Below are 21,803 nucleotides of genomic sequence, written 5' to 3'. Positions count from 1 at the left end.
CTTGTTAAGGCTGTGTTTCCACTAACAATTTTCAGCAACAAGTTATAACATTTTAGCTTGTTGTTTACATTAAGCAACAAATTACTGGTTAGTGGAAATAACTTGACATTTGACAACAACTTATTGGTTAGTGGAAACAACTAATGACTTGTCAACAACTAATTCTTTCTCAAAACTTATTGCCTACCGAAAACCTCTAATTTTTAGCGATACAATGTCATGATCTCATAATTTTTAGAAAAAATGCTGCCTATGTCTTCTTTCATTTTTTCTCCCCCGAAAGTCTTGCTATTTTCAAGATACAGTTTTTCCTTTTAATTTTCTTCTACCAATTTAAAGATCTCAATTAATTTGGCAAAAATTCTAAATAAAATTTGCGATAGAGTTAACTAATACACATTTAAACAAAGATCAAAATTTTTGAGAGGGTAATATGGTTTTTATTCTCGCACCATTTAATAATTAAAAAAAAAAAAAGAATTCGAGAAAATTGAGCTATTTGTTCCGTGGAGCCGTCTAGGTTTAGTGTTAGACCGAATTCCAATTCACGGCATCCAAAGCATGTAATGTAACCTAACGTAACGAAACACACGTGGATCACGCCAACAACCAACCCATCCAAAACAAAACGCCGCCGTAACAAACCTCACATTAGAATCATTCTTCCTCTTTTTCCGATCGATTCCTACCCTCCACAATAATAATAATGGAGTCGGACCCAACAATCATCTCCTCCTCCAGAGCTTAAGAGCTCAAGAGAGAGAAACCCCAAGAGAGAGAAGTAACAAAGAGAGAGAGAGAGAGAGAGAGAGAGAGAGAGAAAGAGGTCTCACTGTGCCTCTCTCTCTACATCCGCCCGACACATGTTGTATCCATATCAATATTCGTTTGTATCTATGTATTTCTAGGGGGTTTTTTTTTTTATGGAGGTCGAGGCGTTAGGGTTGAATCGGGTCGGGTCGGAGAAGGATCGCCTTCGCGTGAAGAGGAAGACGTTGGAAGCTGTGCTTCAGAATTGTCAGAGAGCTCTCGAGTTGCTCGGTAACGCCGACGATTGCGGCGGCGGTAACGACGACGGCGACTGCAGCGACAGCGATGTGGATGCCGCCGAGGCCTCCGGCCGCGATAAGGAGACGGACGAGGTGAGAGAGTTTTGCGTGTTCGGGTTGTTTGTTTGCTGAATTTTGGTCAAAATTAGGGTTTGGTTCTGCTGTATTGTTGTGCTGTGTTTTCTATGCGCTTGTTGATTGAATTTGATTGTGTTAGATTGTGTTTCAATCTTATTGTAGGGATAATTACGTTCCGAGAGACTGGTCTTTGGTTTTTGGGCTAAATTTTGATATGCTTGACCCGGAGGATAAGAAATTTGAGACCTTTTAGACTTTAATTCCGCTCGAAAGACTTAAAAAAATAGAGGAAAATCTTGGAGGGCTTAAGGAAAACCTTGCAGAGCATAATGAATCTTAGACTTCGAATATGATGAATGTTTTCTATGCAACATAGAACAATTCAGGCCGCGATAAGGAAACAGACTGGATGAGGCACTTTCACGGATTCTGGTTGTTTGTTTGCTGAATTTTGGATTTCGGTCAAAGCTAGGGTTTGATTCCATTGTATTGTGGTGCTGTATTTTGTTTCTCTATGCTGTTGTTGATTTGATTCCATTGCATTGTGGTGCTGTATTTTATTTCTCTATGCTTTTGTTGATTTGATTCCATTGTGTTTGAATTTGTTTTCTCATCCTAGCCTCCTAGGGTGGAGGTTATTATCTTTGACTTTGAGAGACTGATCTTTGGTTCTTTGGGCTAAGTTCTTTTATGCTTGACATTGAGGATAAGAAATTTAAGACCTTTTAGACTTTAATTCAGCTAAATATAAGGAAAACGTCGTAATGCTTAAGGAAAACCTTGTAGTGCATACAAATTTAAGACCTCGAATATGATGAATGCTTTCTGTGCATACGACATAGAAAACATGATAACTGTCTATTAAAACAAGATTGTTCTCTGTTTGGTCTCTGTTTTTCGCGAAAATCTTGAATACGTTTATCTGTATTGCCCTCCCACATTCAGGGTTTGCCCAAAAATACGTCTGTATGTGTCGTAGTGATAGTAAGATACTCCGCGATAGTTATCATGTTCCCTTGTTTGATATTCAAAGTGGACCATCTTGTTTAAGTCTTGTGTAATTCTCTTTTGGGTGCAAAGGGTTGTAATTGGAAGTTACACCGTGTATTCCTAGCCTTGTAGGCTGACATGATCACAATATTAAGGTCAAGTTTGGTTGACGAATGCTTCGATGAGTATAAAAATTTACTCGATGATCATATCCCCTTGGTCTTGCAGCTCTTGCTAGTGATTTGCTTTAGCACTTTACAAGTGTTGAAGCACTCAGACAAATTTGATGATTCTGTCTGAAGATGGTAGTTATTTAGTTTTTGACAGCTTAGATGGTAGTAATTTATATTGGACTACTTATTGTTACTTTTTTTTGCAGTAACCTAACAAGACCCCAACTTTGGTCTCTTCATGTAAATATGACCATTAGTTTATCACCAACTTGTCAATATGTCTTTTCGTAAGTTAAATTGTGATGTGCATTTGTAATGCTTTTTGTTTCTGTTTTGCAGTTGTGTGATCTTCTCAAATCGAGAGTTGAATGTCCTGATTTCCTTGAAAAGCTAGAAAGTGCACAAGCATCAGCTCCGCAAAATATGGCTGGTAGGGATCTAGAGGCTGTTGCTCTGAGATATTCATGACTTAAAAATTACGTATGATGATTGGAAAACATCCACAGATATTTCACGTACTGTAAATAATTGTTTTTCCTGCCATTTAAAAGTTAAAACCTTTGACAACCGTGTTCTTGGGAATGGCCACCGAAATTCAGATCCTCTATTATTGCAACTACTCCTTTCCTTTCAAAAGAAGTTCATTGTTTGTTGCTAATCAATCCTTTTGTGATAGCAGAAGAAGGTAGTTCATGGGACATGGTCAGCGATAATGATCTATGGGAAGAAGGAAATTCCGAGCCGGACCAAGAAGACTATGTTTTGGTTAGGCAGGAAGATATAGTCGAGGGTATAGCATGCTTCATGGCAGCCTACCTGTTATCCCTTAAACAGACTAAGGTATGTGTAAGCCGTCATTGTTGTTCAATAGAGGTCATGGGGAATGTTTTGTTTGATTCAATTGGTTATTCTCTGCCATAATAGTTGATCGCTATCAGTAAGCCTACATCAATAGTCCTAGTCTCAAGTACTGGTTCTTGGTATAATTTTTGAGCTTTAGGTTGCTCATAATCATCTATTCATCTCCTTATGGTGGAGAATTGGCAAAAGGGATTGTAAATCTCTCTTATAACTGGAACCTTGCTTTTGTGCTGTTGTGCGTATACTTGTATTCCCAAGGATCTAATGATTTGCCTTTTGACAATTTCTGTGAAAGTGAAATACTGGCTTGGAGTCCTGGGCTTGTCTTTTATGTTTTAGTACATCCAGAATTGGCAGTTTTCTTGCACTGTAGTTCTGTATTTCCCATATGCAGTTACAGTAGACTACATATTCTGATATATTTAGTTTGACTTTAGCTGCCATTTGCCTTTAGTTCGGGGGGGGGGGGGGGGGGGGGGGGGGGGGGGGGGGTGTGGCGAGGGGGTGTGGGTAGTAGTTTTAAAATTTTTATTTTGTATATACCTGATTTTGAATATTTTATTGATAATTATTCGTGTATAGCTACTTATAATCTTAATTTTGGTTTGATTTGATAAATAACCGGTTATTTTACATTCTCATTTCTCACCTTTCTTTTATAAATAAAAAATAAGCACTTGAAAGTTGGAAGTAGCCTAAAGAAAAAAACAAAATGATTGGTATACTTTGGCTGCATTAGGCTAGAATCATTTCAATGTACAAATGTAATGTATTGGAAAGCAAGAACTTTATGATATAATAAGTATACGTTCCGTTAAAAAATATATGTCTATTAAGCCGGCCCCCCTCGGGTTAAAATCGTGGCTCTACCACTGGTTCAGGGATACTACCTGTGTGGAAAGGAATATGGTAACTAGAGGCTTAGTTCATCTTCATTAGCCCTTCTTTACTGTCCAGTTCTTTCAGTGAGCTACTCTTACTGTGTTGTTTCCAATAGTCATTCCATGTTTAGTTCTTGTTATTTTCCTCCCTAAAACTGAACATTTATGAGTTTTACCCAAAGGGTTTGGTCATTAGAACTAAATTGACATAAAAATGCCAATTTGATCATCTATTGGACAAATAAAATTCTCATAGTGAGAAGTTCAAACTTAATGCAGCATGTAGCCAGAATCATGATCAAAGCATGCATGGGTAAGTGTTCTTGGTTTAACATTGTTTTGGGCCTATGGCCTGAAGCAAGGAACTTGATCTTGCTTTTTAATTAGTGGTTGCTCACAAAATTTCCGTTGTGCCTGATTACCTTGAATTGGTTGTTGTAAGACATTGATCTCCTTAGACCGCTAGCCGTCAGGTCCTAAAACCAGCTAAAGGGCTACTGTACATGCTATTACCTGCCTGCCAATATAGGTATCTGTGCAGACTTTCCTGAGTATCAAATACCACTTGCCGGTGCATCTAGACGTGCTATGAATGCAGGTATAGAGCATTGTTGGTATCGCTCTTTGCATTTCATAGGTTCTAGGGTCATACATTGGATAGAGTTCGTATAATTTATATGCGTAACAGTATATTTGGTTCTTGCACTGGAATCCCTTGTGGTTCCATATCAGTGTCATTGTTAAATTTGTTTGAGATCCAGTAGCATTCTTATAGGAAGTCCATACTAATGACATGATATTTACCATTGATTTCTTGCCTCTTCTTTCCTTTTTGTAGGATTTGACTCCTAATCAACTCCAAGATGGTGAGTTTGATTGATTCATATTGATCTTACAGAAAGTAGAAGTAAAAAGGCATTTTCGTTTGCCATGATTTTCCCATCCCATCTTTATTGGCTTAGCTGTCAGAACTCAGAAGGTATAAGGCAAATTAGGCAAATTATGTTTTCCTAACAACGTTATCTGGGTTTTCCTCCAGCACTGAGCAAAACATTCTCTGTGAAGAAGAAAAAGGGAAAGCTTCGAAAGGCTTGGGATGGGAGCAAAGTCATTTACAATGTAGCATCTTGGGGAGCAACGGCCATTGGGTATGTTGTTGAGATTGATTCGCTGACAATGGTTTCGTAGCTTTATACTATCTAAAGATCTAAAGTACAAATATCTTTGGTGGCTGTGTGGACCTCAGACATTGCAACTTATTATTTTTAATAAGTATCATTTTATTCAAACCGAAAACCAATACAAAATCCAACAGGGCACACCCCTTCATCACTACAGAACAAAGCAAACACAAATCCCTGAGCATTTGATCCTATGGAGCACGGGTACGTGGTATGGGTACGGGAAATGGCAAAACCCCAAAAAAGACGGTTACGGGTACGGCGAATATTTATATATATAAACACACAGTCCGGTTCCTATCCACACCTCTTCCTATCCGCACCTCCCCTTTCCCGATCAAATTTCGATGATCCGAGCCGCTCAATGTGTTCAAAACGTGATTTTAAGGGTACACGCGAGAGATCGGCAAAAAAAAAAAACACCAGGAAGGGCTTGATTTGAGTAGTTGTTTATTGAACCGTTCAATAAAATACAAACAAAAACTGTTCGGATGAAGCCCTTCCCGGTCATTTTTTTTGCTGATTTCTCGGGGGTACCTTTAAAATCACGTTCTGATCACATTGAGCGGCTCGGATCATCGAAATTCGATCGGAAAAGGAGAGGTGCGGACCGGAAGAGGTATGGACTTGATCCGGACTGTATGTATATATATATATTACTATTTTTTATATATCACAGTGCATTCAATCAGATACATACATATTATCTACTAACTTAACTAGCATTCAGATACATATATACAAAGAGAGAGAACTTATGATTTGGAGACCTAGATCGATGGATGTTGTCATCGTGGGTTGAGGCTTGAGCTTTGTGTGTATTTAAAGGACAAATTACACAATAAGCCCAACATTTTATAATTATTTACGAAAAATTCCAGAATTTTGAAAAAAAATTCATTTTGGGCTAAAACATACCTGCAAAGTACCCAACGCATATTGACGGAGTACCCTTGCTGTACCAAAAGTACCCGGTACAATTTTGCCGTACCTGGTACATTTTTGCCATACCGACGCTGTACCCGTACCCAGTGCGCGTACGGGGACATTTCCGAAGTACCTGTGCTTCATAGATTTGATCTAACACTACCAGCTCTAAATTTCAAAATTTTCATAGGAAGATTCCACGATAGGCAGTCCAGTTCTCATAGCTGTTCTCCACTGTATTCCAAGAGCAGATTCATTTGCTCATATCGGATGCCAACACTTGAAACAATGTAGAAGGATCTCTCGCCTTGTTTATCAAAATCCTAGGATTTCTCTCAAGCCAAACTTGGCAGACAGCGGCTGCTAATCCCAACCTTAGTATAACCTTCACAAAGGATATCACCCTTTCATATTATTGATGGCCCAAGAAAGCTCATCTGACCTACCCATTGGTAACCTGTTGACATTGCATTGATGAAGCATCATAGACCAGACCTTCCTAGCAAACTCAAAATCAAAAAAGAGTTGGTCATGGTTTTCTGCTGCTCAGTAGCATTGCAGACATTTTTCATCAGCTAGCAAGCCTCATTTAAGCAATTTTGGTCCTCAGCCTTTTTAAGCAACAAAGCCATAGGATGAATGACCATTTTGGAATATTCTGGCTGTACCAGGCTGTAGGGAACCAAAGTGCCTTATTCTTTGCAGTTCTAATAGTGTTCCAAGCTGTTTTCACAGAAGCCAAAAAAAAAAACCCCCCTTTAGCTCTAGGTAACCATGTGACCCTCTCTTGAATCTGTTCGTTTGGGAGAAAATCTGTTGGAGTGTTATCATTTGTTGTATTACTCTATTTTTTGTTCTTGGTCAATATCACCATTCCTCTGGTACAAGGGGCCCAAGGTTTGCCAGTTGTCAACCCAAAGAAAGGTTCCCTGTCCATTCCCCCAAGTGTATTTGATCAATGGTTGGGTCAATGGTCTGATCTTGAATAACTTCCTTACTCTCCAAGAAGAATGCCATGGCAAGGACGTGTACCAAAGACTATTAGCCTTAATGACGTGTGTGTATCCATTTAACCCATAAGGTATCACCTTTTTACGTATGCCCCATAAGTGCCTCATCATGGTGAGTTTGTTCCACACTTTTTAAATGCTTAAAACCTAGTCTTCCCTGCTCTTTTGGAAGACAAATCTGATCCCAACATGCTTAGACATTGCAACTTCCCTCTACTGTACCACTTCTACTTCGGTGTTTATCAATTCATCTTCAGAAGATCATAAGCTTATATCTAAACATACTATGGCAGCGTCTCTCTCTATGCTTCAGTGCTAATACATTTGAGCGCTGAACGGAGTAACAAGTGTAAGCATTTAACATACTATATACTGTTAGAGATGATGTATGTTTTGCAAGAGAGACAAATAGGGTGCAATCATCTTCACCAACTTAGCTTGTTTTTCCCTTCTCTTTTTTTTATTTGTATTTTTTCTCACAAGGAGTTATATTCTTCTTGCATGCAATGTCGGTTCCAACTTCCATCTAAGGCGGCTAAGGCCACCTCCTCCAACCCTTCACCTTTTCTTTCATCAGAGTTTGAGTAAGAACATCTGTTAAAAGCTTGATTCATGAAGAACCAAATTTGGTAAAGAGAAAACCCATCTCCAACCAAATTTTAAGTTGAGTTAAAATTGATCGGTCTCAAATTTGATGAAAGATTTGGATCATCATGCATTATATAAAGATTTTGCCTGTTCCATGATTTGGTTAACTTGATGAAAGTGTTGGAGCTTAAGGTATGAAGGGTTGGTGAGATGCCCAAGGAGCTAATTTGTATCACTGTATCTTATCACGCTTAATAGTCACGTTTCTGACTGCTATGGTTTTGTTCTGTTGTTCCTGTTCATTATGTATAGTTCTTAGTTTTGTCTGTTCTGTTCTTATCTAAACAGGATTTACCAAAACCCGGCGCTTCTCAGGGCTGCCTCAGCAGCCTTCTGGACTTCTTGCCATGTCATATCAAAGCTCTTTTAGGGGCTTTTTGCAGAAAGTCTGGTGCTTGGGACTTTGTTGTATTTGTGCAGTGGTTAAGCCGTGTGGTGTTCCATATAAATTCTGTAACATAATCGTCATTCTTTTCGTGCTACAGTTCCATTAGTGCTCTGGCCTTATTTATAGTCTTGTAAATATGCTTCATTTCTAATGTGCGGTTTTTTACATTTCAGAAAGGGTCATGTTGGTGCAACAATTCGTGGAATTTTACACTTATGATCATGCTTTGCCTGATTTTACAATTTGTGATCGGAGCTTTTTATTTTGTTTTCAACCTATCTGATTCTGTTCCGCAACTTTTTAAAGGTTTAGGCCCAAGAATTAGACTTTTTAATCGAGCAATTATCAATATCAGATTAAGCTGAATTTCTGCACAAATTCCTACAAGAAATCCGTGTGAATAAAATAAGCGGTTCTGATCATGAAAGTGGGTAACTTTGATAAAGTGAGGGCGCAAGAAAATATTCTCCCGAAATTGATAGACTAGTGTAAGAATCTTGTTCTCATTCTCTGAAAGAAATTATGATTACTGAGTTTGCAACGCTCAACGTTAGAGCTTCCCCTATAAAGTATACCAACTCATAAGTTGACTCAACTGTTAGAGAGCACAAGCTGATATTTTGGTTGCTAATTACTGGCCTAATTTGCTTCCGAATGTTTTCCTAACAAGAGATAAAAGGCTGGTGGAGCGACGGCGCAAGGAAAGAAGGGGAGAAAGAACTTATAAACAGAAGAGATGTTAAAAACCCTCACCGTAGAGAGCCAAGACACACAAAGGTGTGATGAACTCTAACAGTTGAACGTAGAACTAATGCCATATTTGGATCATAAAATGTATATACCAAAAAATATTGAAGAATTTAGTTTTTAAAAAGTAAAACGTGAAAGTTCTTTTTTTTTTTTTTTGTCAAGCGATATAGTAAGTGGAGTTAGTAGTTAGCAATACCACAAGGGGTTGATCTCCTATCCATAGGAATCGAACCCACGACCTCTCACCCCCAAGAGGGCTACATGACCAAGGCGTACAAAGGATTGATCTCATATCCATAGAAATTGAACCCGTGACCTCTCACTCCCTTTGGGAGGCTACACAACCAGTTGGGCTACTCCCTAAGGTCAAAATATTGAAACTACTCAAAACATGAAAGTTAAGGGTATTTTAGTTTGTAATGTGTTAATTTTCCTTTATAAAATACTAAAAATAGTGATGACCTTGAAAAGAAAATATTAAATTTACTTTCCACAATTTCCCTCCAACAACCAACTCACCTCAACGTATTTCTCAACACCCTTCCAAACGAACTTTTTTTGGGGTTACCATCTATTTACGACTCACCGTGTTAATTTTATAAATCCCACATAGAAGAACATTCTTATGAAAAAAAAATTTGCCCAGACACTGATAGGTGCGCAGAAAATTGTCTCAAATCCATAAAACAATACCGCTGATCATTTTGTAATGTAACATCTGACTTATTTGTGCGCCTATAGATATCGTAATATGATTTTTTAAAATATTTTCTTGATTGCAGCGTCTATAAAAGAGCCCTGTTATTTGCAAGGAAGATTTGCAGGGAACCACGCAAGGAAAAACGAGTTTGGGCTCATTCCGGGTCCCACAAAAATCTAAAAAAATATCCATAAATTTTTGAATATTATTTTATGGGGTCTTATAAAAAATAAGCTCCAATGGATATCGGTAAGTATTACTTTTAGATTCGAAATGGGTCCAAACGCGTTTTTGCTTACGTGGTTCCCTGCTAATCTTTCTTGCGATTAAAATTTCCGATAAATTTAATACTAGTTGGGATGAATGTTGTGGATGCAAAACGAAAAACAACAAAATTGAGTTTTGGAAGGATCATGAGAAATGGGGGTCTAGAAGTATGATCTAGTCTAAACTAAATAGAACGCCTCGTCTAAACTAAATAGAACGCCCTGTTGCAGCCAATTATTGAAACCAAAGTTTGACCGATTGAAAAAGGTATAATCCAGTTTGGGGGCTATACGTTGAATTTATTTTAATTTGCGGCGTTTATCAAAATAAATACTACTTTGGTTCATTGACGAGGACATTGACCCGACATCTGTAAGGACAAAGAACAAACCTTTTGCCTCGTAGAGCCCATACGTTGGTCCGAAGAGCAAGTGGTTTTGCATGAAACTGACTGGACTGGGCTCATCAAAATTCCAAACACTACTCTACGATAATGTTATCATCATCATCATCAAATGATCGCTATTATTAGACCAAACTATATACCTACTTTCATCCACCTTTTTTACAGTACAGGAGTATTTTTTTCACAACCCAAAACCACCGCAGCCACCGCCCACCAGAAACCATTACTACTACTCCTAGTCTACTACTACTACTACGTACTTTATTGCGCAAACGTAAAATAAAATAGAGAAACTTATTCACGGCGGAGCAGTATACAGGTTTTTCGCAGATTCGTGCAATCGCAACAGTCCATTTCCACAATTCAATGGTTGAGATTGTTTTTTAATTTTGACAGTAAAAATTATTTTTTACCGGTCAAAATTGGTTTTCAATCCGGACCGTCCAAAAACACTTTGAACGCACGCGATTGGGCTCCGTAAACCCATTTTCACGGTATCCTCTGTAAAAAAAGATATTCTCAAAATAGAATCATAACTTTTGTTAACTTACAACAACTAGTACTATATATAGTCTTAGGTCACATAAATTTTCAATAATAAAATCTTCCGCTCTCGCTCTTAATCCTCATTCTACTTTTGTTCCCGATCTCAATCTTTGTCCCTACGTATTTTAACAGGCTGAAATGTTTTCGAAATTAGACGATTTCATGTTTACCTCCGCTCAAGCACGGGTTCGTTTGGGGGTTTTGAGGGAGATTTTTCATTTGAGAGTAATGAGTAGAAAGAGATAGACTGAGAAAATTTATTTAAAACCGTTTCTATAAATTTTTAGACCCCAAAAAACAAGGTGACTTGAATAGGTTATTAATTCCTAAAAGACTACTACCACTTCATTTCCTCATTGCGTTTTATACTAGAAAACTACCCTTTTGTCAATCATCACAAGTCATGTTCATTCATGGAAAAATCTATATTATTACTACTATAATCTTTCACACATGATCCTGCGCCGAATTCTCCCTTTCCTAAACTCCTATTTCACATAATTAAACACAAAATTTAACAATACTTAGCCATTTATGGTCTAACTTTTTTGTTGCTTGTTGTTTTGAACTGTCTCTCTATTTCCCAAGTACGAAAAGAAGAAAGAGAAAAAAAAAAATCAAAGGAACAATGAAAAGTCCAATTTCTCAACTAAATTTGATACTGTACTAGTATTTCCAAAGAGAATTTTCAATATCAATAACAATTTATCTGAATCAACTTTAGTTACTATCCTTTATCGTCATTATCTCATCACCAATCCAAGAATCCCACCACTTCAAAAATCCTTGAGAAGCTTTCTGACCTGTTCAAGGGTCACAAACAATACCACAGTGAAAGGCCCCTGCCTCGAAATGGTGGGAATAAACCCCTTGTAGAGGGCCATTGGCCCCTCTGCCCTAACAGTCTTCAAAGCACAATCAAGTGCCCCACTATACGGTGGTGCCATCCCTGCCTCCACCCTCATGTTCATAACTCTAGTCTTGATCACATCCACCGGATTCGACGCCACCGACGCCACAAACCCCGCCGCGAAGCTCGCCGTGACGTGGGTCCCCAGCCCGTCCTTCATCAAACCCTTCTCCAATATGGTCTCCTTGAACTGATCGTACGATGCCAGCTGCGACGCGGTCACGATCATGGCGCGGTTTACCGTAAGGGACGAGCCGCGCCACAGGCTAGTAACTCCCTCTTGTTTGGCCATTTGGGAAATAGCATCGACTACGCTCTTGTAGTTGCGCCGCTGAGAAGCCGGGAGCCGACCGTCGGCTTGCATCCGGACCATGGCTACATCGGCTGGGTTGCCAACAGCCGCGCCGATACCACCGGCTATTAACCCGGCTGCTATTTTCCGGCCCAGAGGAAGGGTACCCGAATTGGGGTCGGACCACTTCTGTTTAAAAACCTCGTAGAGGCCCATACGGGTGGTGGAGTACAAAGTCTGTCGGAGGACGGTGGCGGAGACGCCGGAGAACAAGCCAGCCACGCCTTCCGTTTGGAAAATCTTGAGGCCAACGGAGACGGGACCAGCCTTGGGCGGCGGGGGTGGTGATGGGATATGGAGGAGGTGGCCTCCTGGGGCGGCGATGGTGGAGGAGTTGAAAGCGAAGGCGGGGCGGAGCTGGATGTGGTGGTTGGGGTTGGGGGCAGCGTGGTTTTCGCCCTGTAACTGCATCCGGACCTTGATTAGATCAAGTGGGTGGGTGGAGCAACCAGCGATGATGGAAGCAATACCTCCCTCGACAAAACCTTTGGCACCCATGTTAGATTTGTAGATTTCTGTTAATAATTTAAGTTTAAAAAGAATTGGTTTCTAAGGAAAGAATGGAGCAAATTAAAAATTGAGAGGAAAGAAATGAATTAAGTTATTGGGACCAGTAGGAGTTTGGGTTCATATCACTGGAGACAAGGAGATGGGAATGGAGGCCGAAGGCAATGGAGGAGTAGTGAGGGACGATGGGTCTGTGAGACATATGCTGCTGGTGAAGAAGCCTTTTTTGGTTTGATTTGTGGGAAGTGTTTGGGAGGAGACGAGTATTTATAGTAGGGGGGGTGGGGTGGGGTGGGAAAAGAAAAGGGAAAGTCAAAATTGGAAGGGAGTAGAGAGATGAGATGCTACCTCTTCTGCTGCTTCTGAAGCAGTACGCGGAATTGTGTTGTGTGGACAGACTTTTCGTTAAAACAACGCGAGAAGAAGTGATTATTGAAGCAGCTGGTTCTATTATTGAAGATGCTTGCTGGGGATTAGGAATGTTCGTATAAAGTTAGGATGATGGGACTTAAATAGCCAGGGACTTGGTCGAATACATTAGTATTTGAAAAAAAAGTGGACGACCAGAAATCTGTCCGCATATCTCTATCGCATGTGGGAAAATATTACGTTCATATGCACGTTGATGTCAATCAACTTGTATTTTTACAACACTACAAATGTAACATAAATTAAGTGCGAATCGAACATATTTTCTTTCTCTGCCTAAGTCCTAACAGACACTTGACACACAATTTCGGGTTTCACTTTTAACACTTACTATGGGTTTCCATAATATGAAAATTGTCATTTAGCACACCATTAGCAAATGTTTCTTCACGAAGAAAAATGGAAATAGTCTAAGTAGTGAAAAGGAGTAATTTTTCGCTCTTGCTCTTAGTCTTTGTTCTAGGCTACCGTTATTAATCATTTCTCTTGCAAACTTAAATTGATCAGTTTTGGCAGGAAGCAAACATGTTTTCCATAGTCTCTAAACTAAGGCTTCTAATAGTCTTCTATTTTATATTCTAAAAGTGGTTTATAAATTATGATTAGCAAGGTATATATGCACCACCCATTTTTCAAATATTTTGGTCGCCACTTAAATCTTTCTGCTTCTATTCTCTCAGATTATCAAAGAATTTACAAATACCATGTTTAGTTTTACGTTCTAGCTGGTAAAAAACAATTCAAAAAGTATATCCCGAGCTGGCTGTGAGCTACGGATTAAGAGGCATCCGTATGTAAAAATTATGACTCAAACTAGTTTTAGTACTTGATATATAACACCAAATTAAAAACTATCCATCATGTAAGACATAAAAATAAAAGTACTCCCACTTTGACGCTCTCATGAAGCTCCAAAAATGTCAAAACTGGCCAAGAATATTTCTACATAATTTTCTAAATTATGACGGCACTTATAACATGGTGCTGTCGTGGACCCAATGTATTGATTTTATTAATTGATGTAATTTAAGTTAAAAGCATAAGGTAAACATTGATGTTGTTCTTTTAAGTACTCGTGTGTCTTTTATTTTATATGACTATTATTAGTAAGTGGGCAACCTAGCTTAGGGTCGGATTCGGGTAACTCAAATATTCGGGTCGACACTGTGTGTATATAAAATTATAAACATATCAAGTTTATATTCCCTCCGTTCCAATTTAAGTGTCCTCTACGGGAAATTGAACTTTTTAAGAAGTCAAAATTTTGCTCAAAATTTCCAAAATTAGCCTTAAAAACTGTAAAATTAATTATATGTATTGAAATCGTATATCTTTCAATTTAGATATCCAAAAATATGTAATATGGATTTTATTTGATAGATCTCAATTAGTTTTATTATACAAAATTTTCAAAATCATGAAAAATATTATAAATTGAAAGATATTGTCAATCTAAAAATGACAAGATATAATAATATTTTCATTTTGCATATGTAAAAGGTTATACGTATTTAAGGTTATGATGAAATCCTTATGAGATATAGTACATATAATGTACAAACACAGACACACATCTTCCATGTTTGTGAGTTTATTCGAGCCAAATGCTATCAAGTTCTGCTTAATTTGGCTCAATTATTAAACAAGTTTAAAAATTGACGCTCATGTCAAGTCCAGTTCATTTAGTACTTGAATCACTCGAATAAGTCTTAATCGAATCGAGTCTTGAATAGTTCACGAATGATCCGATTTATTTCTAATGGTTGGCATGCTGTAAGGGTTGCCATTGCTTTAATGGTGCATATGCTATTTCTTCTATTTTTTCCAAAATGACAATTTTAAGAGTCATTTGTGGATCACATCATGAGAGAGGTAGAGGACAAGGAGCATGCCAAATTATAGCAATAGGTATATATTTTGCTATATTTGGCACAATACACAATTATAGTTAAATGTAACACTTAATTTACCTTGCCAGTGGAGAAGGAAATTTGAACCTTCATGCTTTAATATGACGATAGCAACACATAACACGGTATAACACTATAATGTACGTACTGTCGGTGATGCTCTTACTCATTGCATTTATTTACGTAGGAACCCTGTTTGCCACTTACATGATTCTATATATGTTGCACTTTTCTGCTTGAAGATGCACAATGAATAGGTCATTTGACTGTTTAACTCTTCTACAACTACATATATTTACACAAATATTTCAAGCGTAAACTCATATTCATTCGAGCCCCACGTATATTGGTAGGGTGTATTGGTCCCCACTAGGGATGGAAATGAATCGAGCAGCTCATGAGCTTGGTTCGGCTCGGTTCGTTAAGTAAATGAGCCGAACTAGCGAGCTCGAGTTTTCAGCTCGTTTAGAAAGCAAGCTCGGCTCGTTGGACAAAAATTCAACTCGTTAGGGGTGGCTCGGCTAGATTAAAGAGGCTCGTTTAGTAAATGATTCAGCTCGGCTCGATAAGAGCTCGGCTCATTAAGGCTCGAGCTCGAATTTTTGGCTAGTTTAGTAAACGAGCCCATTTACAGCCCTAGTCCCCACTTATAAAGTTCTTTTTTTAAAATCGTTAGCATTGCTAGAGTTTAATTAACATTTTGGAAGTGAGTTAAACTCCTTAATTTTATACTCCTAGCACGTAAGTGCACACTTAATGTCATTGTGCTAAAAGTCTCTTGGCACTTGAACGTGCGTTGCTATGGAATTTTTTTGAGAGTCTAGTTTTTCAGTTGCTTTATATTTAAAGAACCAAATCAAAATTAAGAAAACCGAAGTAGTAGCCAATTGAGTATATATATATGTTTTCGACCAAAACTTTGAATGGAAAAGACAATTGTACAAAATCACGAATCATCTAGTTATAACGCAATCCAAAAATTCCTCGCCACTTCAAAAATCCTTGAGAAGCTTTCTGACCTGTTCAAGTGTCACAAACAACACAACAGTGAAAGGCCCCTGCCTAGAAATTGTAGGAATAAAGCCCTTGTAAAGGGCCATTGGCCCCTCAGCCCTAACAGTCTTCAAAGCACAATCAAGTGCCCCACTATACGGTGGTGCCATCCCTGCCTCCACCCTCATGTTCATAACTCTAGTCTTGATCACATCCACCGGATTCGACGCCACCGACGCCACAAACCCCGCCGCGAAGCTCGCCGTGACGTGGGTCCCCAGCCCGTCCTTCATCAAACCCTTCTCCAATATGGTCTCCTTGAACTGATCGTACGATGCCAGCTGCGACGCGGTCACGATCATAGCGCGGTTTACCGTAAGGGACGAGCCGCGCCACAGGCTAGTAACCCCTTCTTGCTTCGCCATTTGGGAAATAGCGTCGACCACGCTTTTGTAGTTGCGCCGCTGAGAAGCAGGGAGCCGACCGTCGGCTTGCATCCGTACCATGGCTACATCGGCTGGGTTCCCAACAGCTGCGCCGATTCCACCTGCTATTAACCCGGCTGCTATTTTCCGGCCCAAAGGAAGGGTGCCCGAATTGGGGTCGGACCACTTCTGCTTAAAAACCTCGTAGAGGCCCATACGGGTGGTGGAGTATAAAGTTTGGCGGAGGACGGTGGCGGAGACGCCAGAGAACAAGCCGGCCACGCCTTCCGTTTGGAAAATCTTGAGGCCAACGGAGACGGGACCGGCCTTGGGCGGCGGCGGCGGTGATGGGATATGGAGGAGGTGGCCTCCTGGGGCGGCGATGGTGGAGGAGTTGAAAGCGAAGGCGGGGCGGAGCTGGATGTGGTGGTTGGGGTTGGGGGCAGCGTGGTTTTCGCCCTGTAACTGCATCCGGACCTTGATTAGATCAAGTGGGTGGGTGGAGCAACCAGCGATAATGGAAGCAATACCTCCCTCGACAAAACCTTTGGCACCCATGTTAGATTTGTAGATTTCTGTTAATAATTTAAGTTTTAAAAGAATTGGTTTCTAAGGAAAGAACGGAGCAAAAAATTGAGAGGAAAGAAATGAATTAAGTTATTGGGACCAGTAGGAGTTTGGGTTCATATCACTGGAGACTAGGAGATGGGAATGGAGGCCGAAGGCAATGGAGGAGTAGTGAGGGACGATGGGTCTGTGAGACATATGCTGCTGGTGAAGAAGCCTTTTTTGGTTTGATTTGTGGGAAGTGTTTGGGAGGTGAGAGTATTTATAGTAGGGGGGATGGGGTGGGAAAAGAAAAGGGAAAGTCAAAAGTGGAAGGGATAGAGAGTGTAGAGAGATGCTGCTTCTTCTGCAGCTTCTGAAGCAGTACGCGGAGTTGTGTGGACAGACTTTTCGTTAAAACAACGCGAGAAGTTGTGATCATTGAAGCAGCTGGTTCTACTATTATTGACTGGGCCGGTTCTATGATTGAAGCTGCTGGGGAGTATTTTTTTATGAATGCAATTTCAAGTCAAAAAATAATGTGTTTATGTAAATAATTTTTTAGCAATATGAATCTTATTTGATAGATCTCATTGAGATCTTTAGAACGGTGCAAAAAAAAAATCAAAAAAATAATTTTTCATTTACATTATTTTTTAGTTTAAAAATATGAAATAAGTATTAATTTTGAAGAAGATATTCTAGAACGGGGCCTTAGGAATATTCGTCTAAAATTAGGATGATGGGGCTTAAATAGTTAGGGACTTGGTCGAATATATTTATTTGAAAAAAAGAAGGACGATAAGATAAGAGTCTGCTCGCATATCTCTATTGCACGTGGTGAAAATATTAGCATGTTTATATGCACGTCAATGTCCAATCAACGTGTTTTTGCAACACTACAAACATTACATAAGGTGCCGAATGGAACATTTTTTTTTTCTCTGCCTAACAAACGCTTAACACACGATTTCGGGTTTCACTTTTAACACTTACCATGGGTTTCCCATAATATGAAAATTGTCAATATACATTAGCAAACGTTTCTTCACAAACCGAAATGGAAATAGTCTATAATTAGTAGTGAAAAGGAGTAGTTTTCAACTAAAATACTTTACTGTACAAACCAAAAAAACATTTACAACTTTTGTAAACTTATAAACAACTGTAGTGTTAGAGCACCTTATAATTATCTTTCGCTCTTGCTCTCGGTCTTTGCTCTAGGCTACCGTTATTGATCATTTCTCTCACAAACTTCAATAGTTTGAGATATTTTCAGAATACGTTTTCACCTCATTCTTCCGCTCATGCATTCGCGCGCATTATGTGATTTAGTATTGTAGTCATGCAAACTTGACCATGTAAAATTTATACTCTCATATAAATCTAAAAGCAAATAAAATTTTTATTTTGTACATAACTAAATTCATATATATGTACATACAGAGCAGACCCCGGGGCAATCCCCGGGCTTGGGCAACCAAATTTTTTTTTTTTTTTGTTAACACAATAGAAAAACTAAACGTATGTATAGCTTATACTATACCCCAAAATTTATTCATTGGAGGTACTCTCGTTAGCAAAATTTCTAAACAAAACCCAAATTAAATACTACTCTCTCTGTTCCAAATTGCTGGTTCCTTTTGAGCAGTCATGCCACTCAAAAAATTATTTATATCTCACAATTTATAATGTTTTATATAATTTAAAAAATATCATGTTATACAACTAATTGAAATCTATCAAATAAAATCCATATCGAATATATATAAAAAGCATTACAAAACAAAAGATATAGATAATTTTTTAAGAGGTCCTAAATAGTGAAAATGGACAAGCAATTTGGGACAGAGGGAGAATATAATTGCCTAAATGATGCGAAAACTCATATTCATTCGAGCCCGACATACATTGGTAGGGTGTATTGGTCCCCACTTATGAAGTCTTTTTTTAATCAGTTAGCATTGTTCGAGTTTAATTAACATTTTGGAAGTGAGTTAAACTCCTTAATTTTATACTCTTAGCACGTAAGTGCACACCTGATGTCATTGTGCCAAAAGTCTCTTGGTGTTTGAACGTGCTTTGCTATGGAATTTTTTTGAGAGTCTAGTTTTTCAGCTCCTTTATATTTAAAGAACCATATCAAAAAGAATTGGTTTGTAAAGTAAGAGAGCAAAGAAATGAATGAGGAAGTAGTTACTAGCTGGTAGTAGTGAGTGAGGGACGATCGGTCAGTTAGAAATACTATATGCTGTTGAAGCTCTTTATTTGTTTTATGGGTAGTGTTTTGGGGAAGAGAATATTTATAGTAGTAGTAGTAGTGGTGGTTTGTGGGAAAAAGAAGGGAAAGTTCTTTTTATTTTATTTTAGGGAGGATAATGGGGTAATTTCACCTACCAAACTCACCTAGACAATTGGTGACTAGGGAGAGGTAGAGTGAACCCTTTAAACACACACACACAAACTCAAACTCCCGATGTGAAAGCCAACCCAACTGACGCAGGCCCAAGAGCCTCGTTGCGAAACGCAGCACAACGATGTAAATTCCCTTGCCCGAAGGGAAAGTTCAAAAGTGGAAGGCAGAGAGAGTCTTGGCTGGCTCTAGAGAGATGCTTCGGCCGAAGCAAGCATTAAAGCAGTACGCGGAGTCGAGTTGGGAGGGTGGGGGACCGAGTGAAACAACGCGAGTTTTGGGGGTGCCCCAGTTTCCAGTTCCACTGGACCGGTTCTACTATTCGAGACGCTGGGATTTTGGAAAGTTCGCCGGCTTGAACTTAATTTGACACTGAGGATCAAAAAAAAAAAAAAAAAACACTTTGACCCTAATTGTTTCATTTTTTAAAAAATATTCTTCCCACGTCTAAAATAGAACTTGGTAAAGTCTCAATTGATAGTCAAAATCATTCATTTATTAGCGTTGTTGAACTTATCATTCATGCCTTAAATTAGGATGATCATATTTAAATAAAGACTTGGTCGCGTATATTTATTTGTTATGTGAAAAAATGAATAGTCAGAGTCTGCTCGTAGAGAAAATTTTCCATACCGGGAGGATATAAGCTAGCGTGGTACCTACACCAACTAAAAGTTTGACATGCAGCTGCACAAAAATTCAAAAGATGTTAGTAATTAGACACCTACACCAACTAAAAGTTTGACAGCTGCACAAAAATTCAAAAGATGTTAGTAATTAGACAGTGTTTCGGTGATGACCCTATGAGAATCCCAAATAGAATTCCAAAAATTCAAAAGATGTTAGTAATTAGACAGTGTTTCGGTGATGACCCTATGAGAATCCCAAATAGAATCCCATATCGGTAAAATGTGGGAGAAATGTGTTGTATATATTGCGATACCCATCAGTTACTATTAACCGGAAGTTAATATTTTGAACCACATGTTTAGGCTAATGGTTAGCAGGTTGTGCAGATCGCTACAACCCCACCTGTTGATCTCTCTCCTTTAAGCCAATAGCATCACCTCGTGACAAAGGAAAAAACATACAAGCAGAATACATATTTTAAAAAATTTGCTTAATTAATTAGTTAAGACACCTGGTGAATTCACCCCAAACACTAAATCTTGAAATTCCAGAAACATAAATTTTTCAACAGACATGAAGTTTGAACACTGTAATCTGTTATTCAGCAATGAAGCTAGCATTTGTCAAAAAGTACTTTTCATCCACTCTTCATAGAACGAAGTTAATTGCTCGGACCGACAATGGAGCATATATCTTGCCGTGATGTAGGTAACATGCATGGATCGCCAAACATTTAATTGGCAGCTGGGTTATCTCCTTATAAAAATTATTAAACTTACGTAAAGCCATAAATATAAAGAATAAAAAAATTAAACTATCCTGATACAAATTTAGCATTCATACTGACAAATCAAGCGAGGAAAGTGGTAATTAGCAAGGTGAGCAAGAGACGTTCACATCTATCTTCATGGTGAGCGAGTCGATGCGAGAGAACAGAGCAATTATTCCGTTCGTTTTGAGATTTCGGATTTAGATTTATAAGTTACGAGTGTAGAAAAAAATAGAGTAATGATTGAAAATAATAGAAATAATTGGAGAGAGATGAAAAGAAAAATGAGAGTAATGATTGAAAGAAAATATGATAATGATTAGAATCCAAAACCTTTAAACGAGCAGGGTAGAGTTTAGGAAAGGAAGAGAATGTCAGAAAAAATCTTCCTTTTTTGTAAACAGATCAATCAAGTAAGAAGCAGTCAACGGTAAAAGTACCTTGGATTTCATATAGATCACCTGATTCCTTAACGGGCCTTTTAAAAAGTTCTCTTTCCTTGTTGTGTTGGTAATTTGGTATGCACGACTGGATTGGAGATACACTTTAAAACTATCTTTTTCATGGTTGTATTGGTATCGCCGGATGGTAGAGAATGTAATAATGTTATTTTCTCAAATCATTATGGAAATGAGAAGATTTATGGATACATCAAATCCTTGTTTCTATATTAAAAAAACATTTTAGAATGTGTCGTATGATTATGTTACATCGCTTACTCTATAATTTTCATCACAATCCAATGAATTTTTGCCATTTGTAACATTCACAATTCTCCTCACGAAATGTCATCCTACAATATTATATTATATTATATAGTATATAGATAGATGGGTTTCGTAACCAAATTAAAAGGTCTATTTTTCATGCAATTGAAACATTAATTTGAAGAAATCAAAAGCCCTAGATTTGCTCTCCTCTCTCTCCCCCCGCCGCTGCTACAGTAGCTTGTTGGATTTTAATTTATAAGTAATGAGTGTAGAGAGAAATAGAGTAATGATTGAAAATAGAGATAATGATTGGAGAAAGATAGAGAGAAAAATAAGAGTAATGATTAAAAATAA

At 38.4% G+C, this 21,803-nt stretch overlaps 3 protein-coding genes across 4 annotated transcripts; 1 reads left to right on the top strand and 2 right to left on the bottom strand.

Annotated features, from left to right (window-relative positions):
* Positions 1–597: 597 nt before the first annotated feature.
* Positions 598–8,428, top strand: LOC131331386 (uncharacterized). Of its 2 annotated transcripts, XM_058365305.1 has the most exons (7): positions 763–781; positions 817–1,142; positions 2,630–2,720; positions 2,967–3,130; positions 4,871–4,898; positions 5,072–5,180; positions 8,087–8,428. In XM_058365305.1, the coding sequence occupies exons 2-7, from the start codon at positions 924–926 to the stop codon at positions 8,166–8,168; spliced, it is 693 nt and encodes a 230-aa protein (XP_058221288.1). In that variant the 5' UTR covers positions 763–781; positions 817–923; the 3' UTR covers positions 8,169–8,428. The 2 variants fall into 2 exon arrangements, with proteins under 2 accessions (XP_058221289.1, XP_058221288.1); XM_058365306.1 differs by having other exon boundaries at positions 598–1,142; positions 2,970–3,130.
* A 3,068-nt stretch (positions 8,429–11,496) lies between these two features.
* LOC131331385 (mitochondrial uncoupling protein 5-like) lies at positions 11,497–12,999 on the bottom strand. The gene has a single exon (XM_058365304.1). The coding sequence runs from the start codon at positions 12,613–12,615 to the stop codon at positions 11,632–11,634; it is 984 nt and encodes a 327-aa protein (XP_058221287.1). The 5' UTR covers positions 12,616–12,999; the 3' UTR covers positions 11,497–11,631.
* A 2,841-nt stretch (positions 13,000–15,840) lies between these two features.
* On the bottom strand, positions 15,841–17,281 carry LOC131331384 (mitochondrial uncoupling protein 5-like). Its single transcript, XM_058365303.1, has one exon. It carries the CDS (start codon positions 16,937–16,939, stop codon positions 15,956–15,958), a length of 984 nt encoding a protein of 327 aa, XP_058221286.1. The 5' UTR covers positions 16,940–17,281; the 3' UTR covers positions 15,841–15,955.
* Positions 17,282–21,803: the final 4,522 nt, after the last annotated feature.

The sequence above is a fragment of the Rhododendron vialii genome, chromosome 6a (assembly GCF_030253575.1).
Source record: "Rhododendron vialii isolate Sample 1 chromosome 6a, ASM3025357v1".
Taxonomy (NCBI): Eukaryota; Viridiplantae; Streptophyta; class Magnoliopsida; order Ericales; family Ericaceae; genus Rhododendron; species Rhododendron vialii.
Note: the sequence above shows the minus strand (reverse complement) of the source record. Positions and strands in the feature narration are given on the sequence as shown.

Coding starts and splice junctions, on each gene's coding strand:
- LOC131331384 (XM_058365303.1), bottom strand. CDS start 16,939: ATGGGTGCCAAAGGTTTTGTCGAGGGAGGTATTGCTTCCATTATCGCT.
- LOC131331386 (XM_058365305.1), top strand. CDS start 924: ATGGAGGTCGAGGCGTTAGGGTTGAATCGGGTCGGGTCGGAGAAGGAT. Junction 3,131..4,870: donor TATCCCTTAAACAGACTAAG/GTATGTGTAAGC, acceptor TCCTTTTTGTAG/GATTTGACTCCTAATCAACT. Junction 5,181..8,086: donor TGGGGAGCAACGGCCATTGG/GTATGTTGTTGA, acceptor TTATCTAAACAG/GATTTACCAAAACCCGGCGC.
- LOC131331385 (XM_058365304.1), bottom strand. CDS start 12,615: ATGGGTGCCAAAGGTTTTGTCGAGGGAGGTATTGCTTCCATCATCGCT.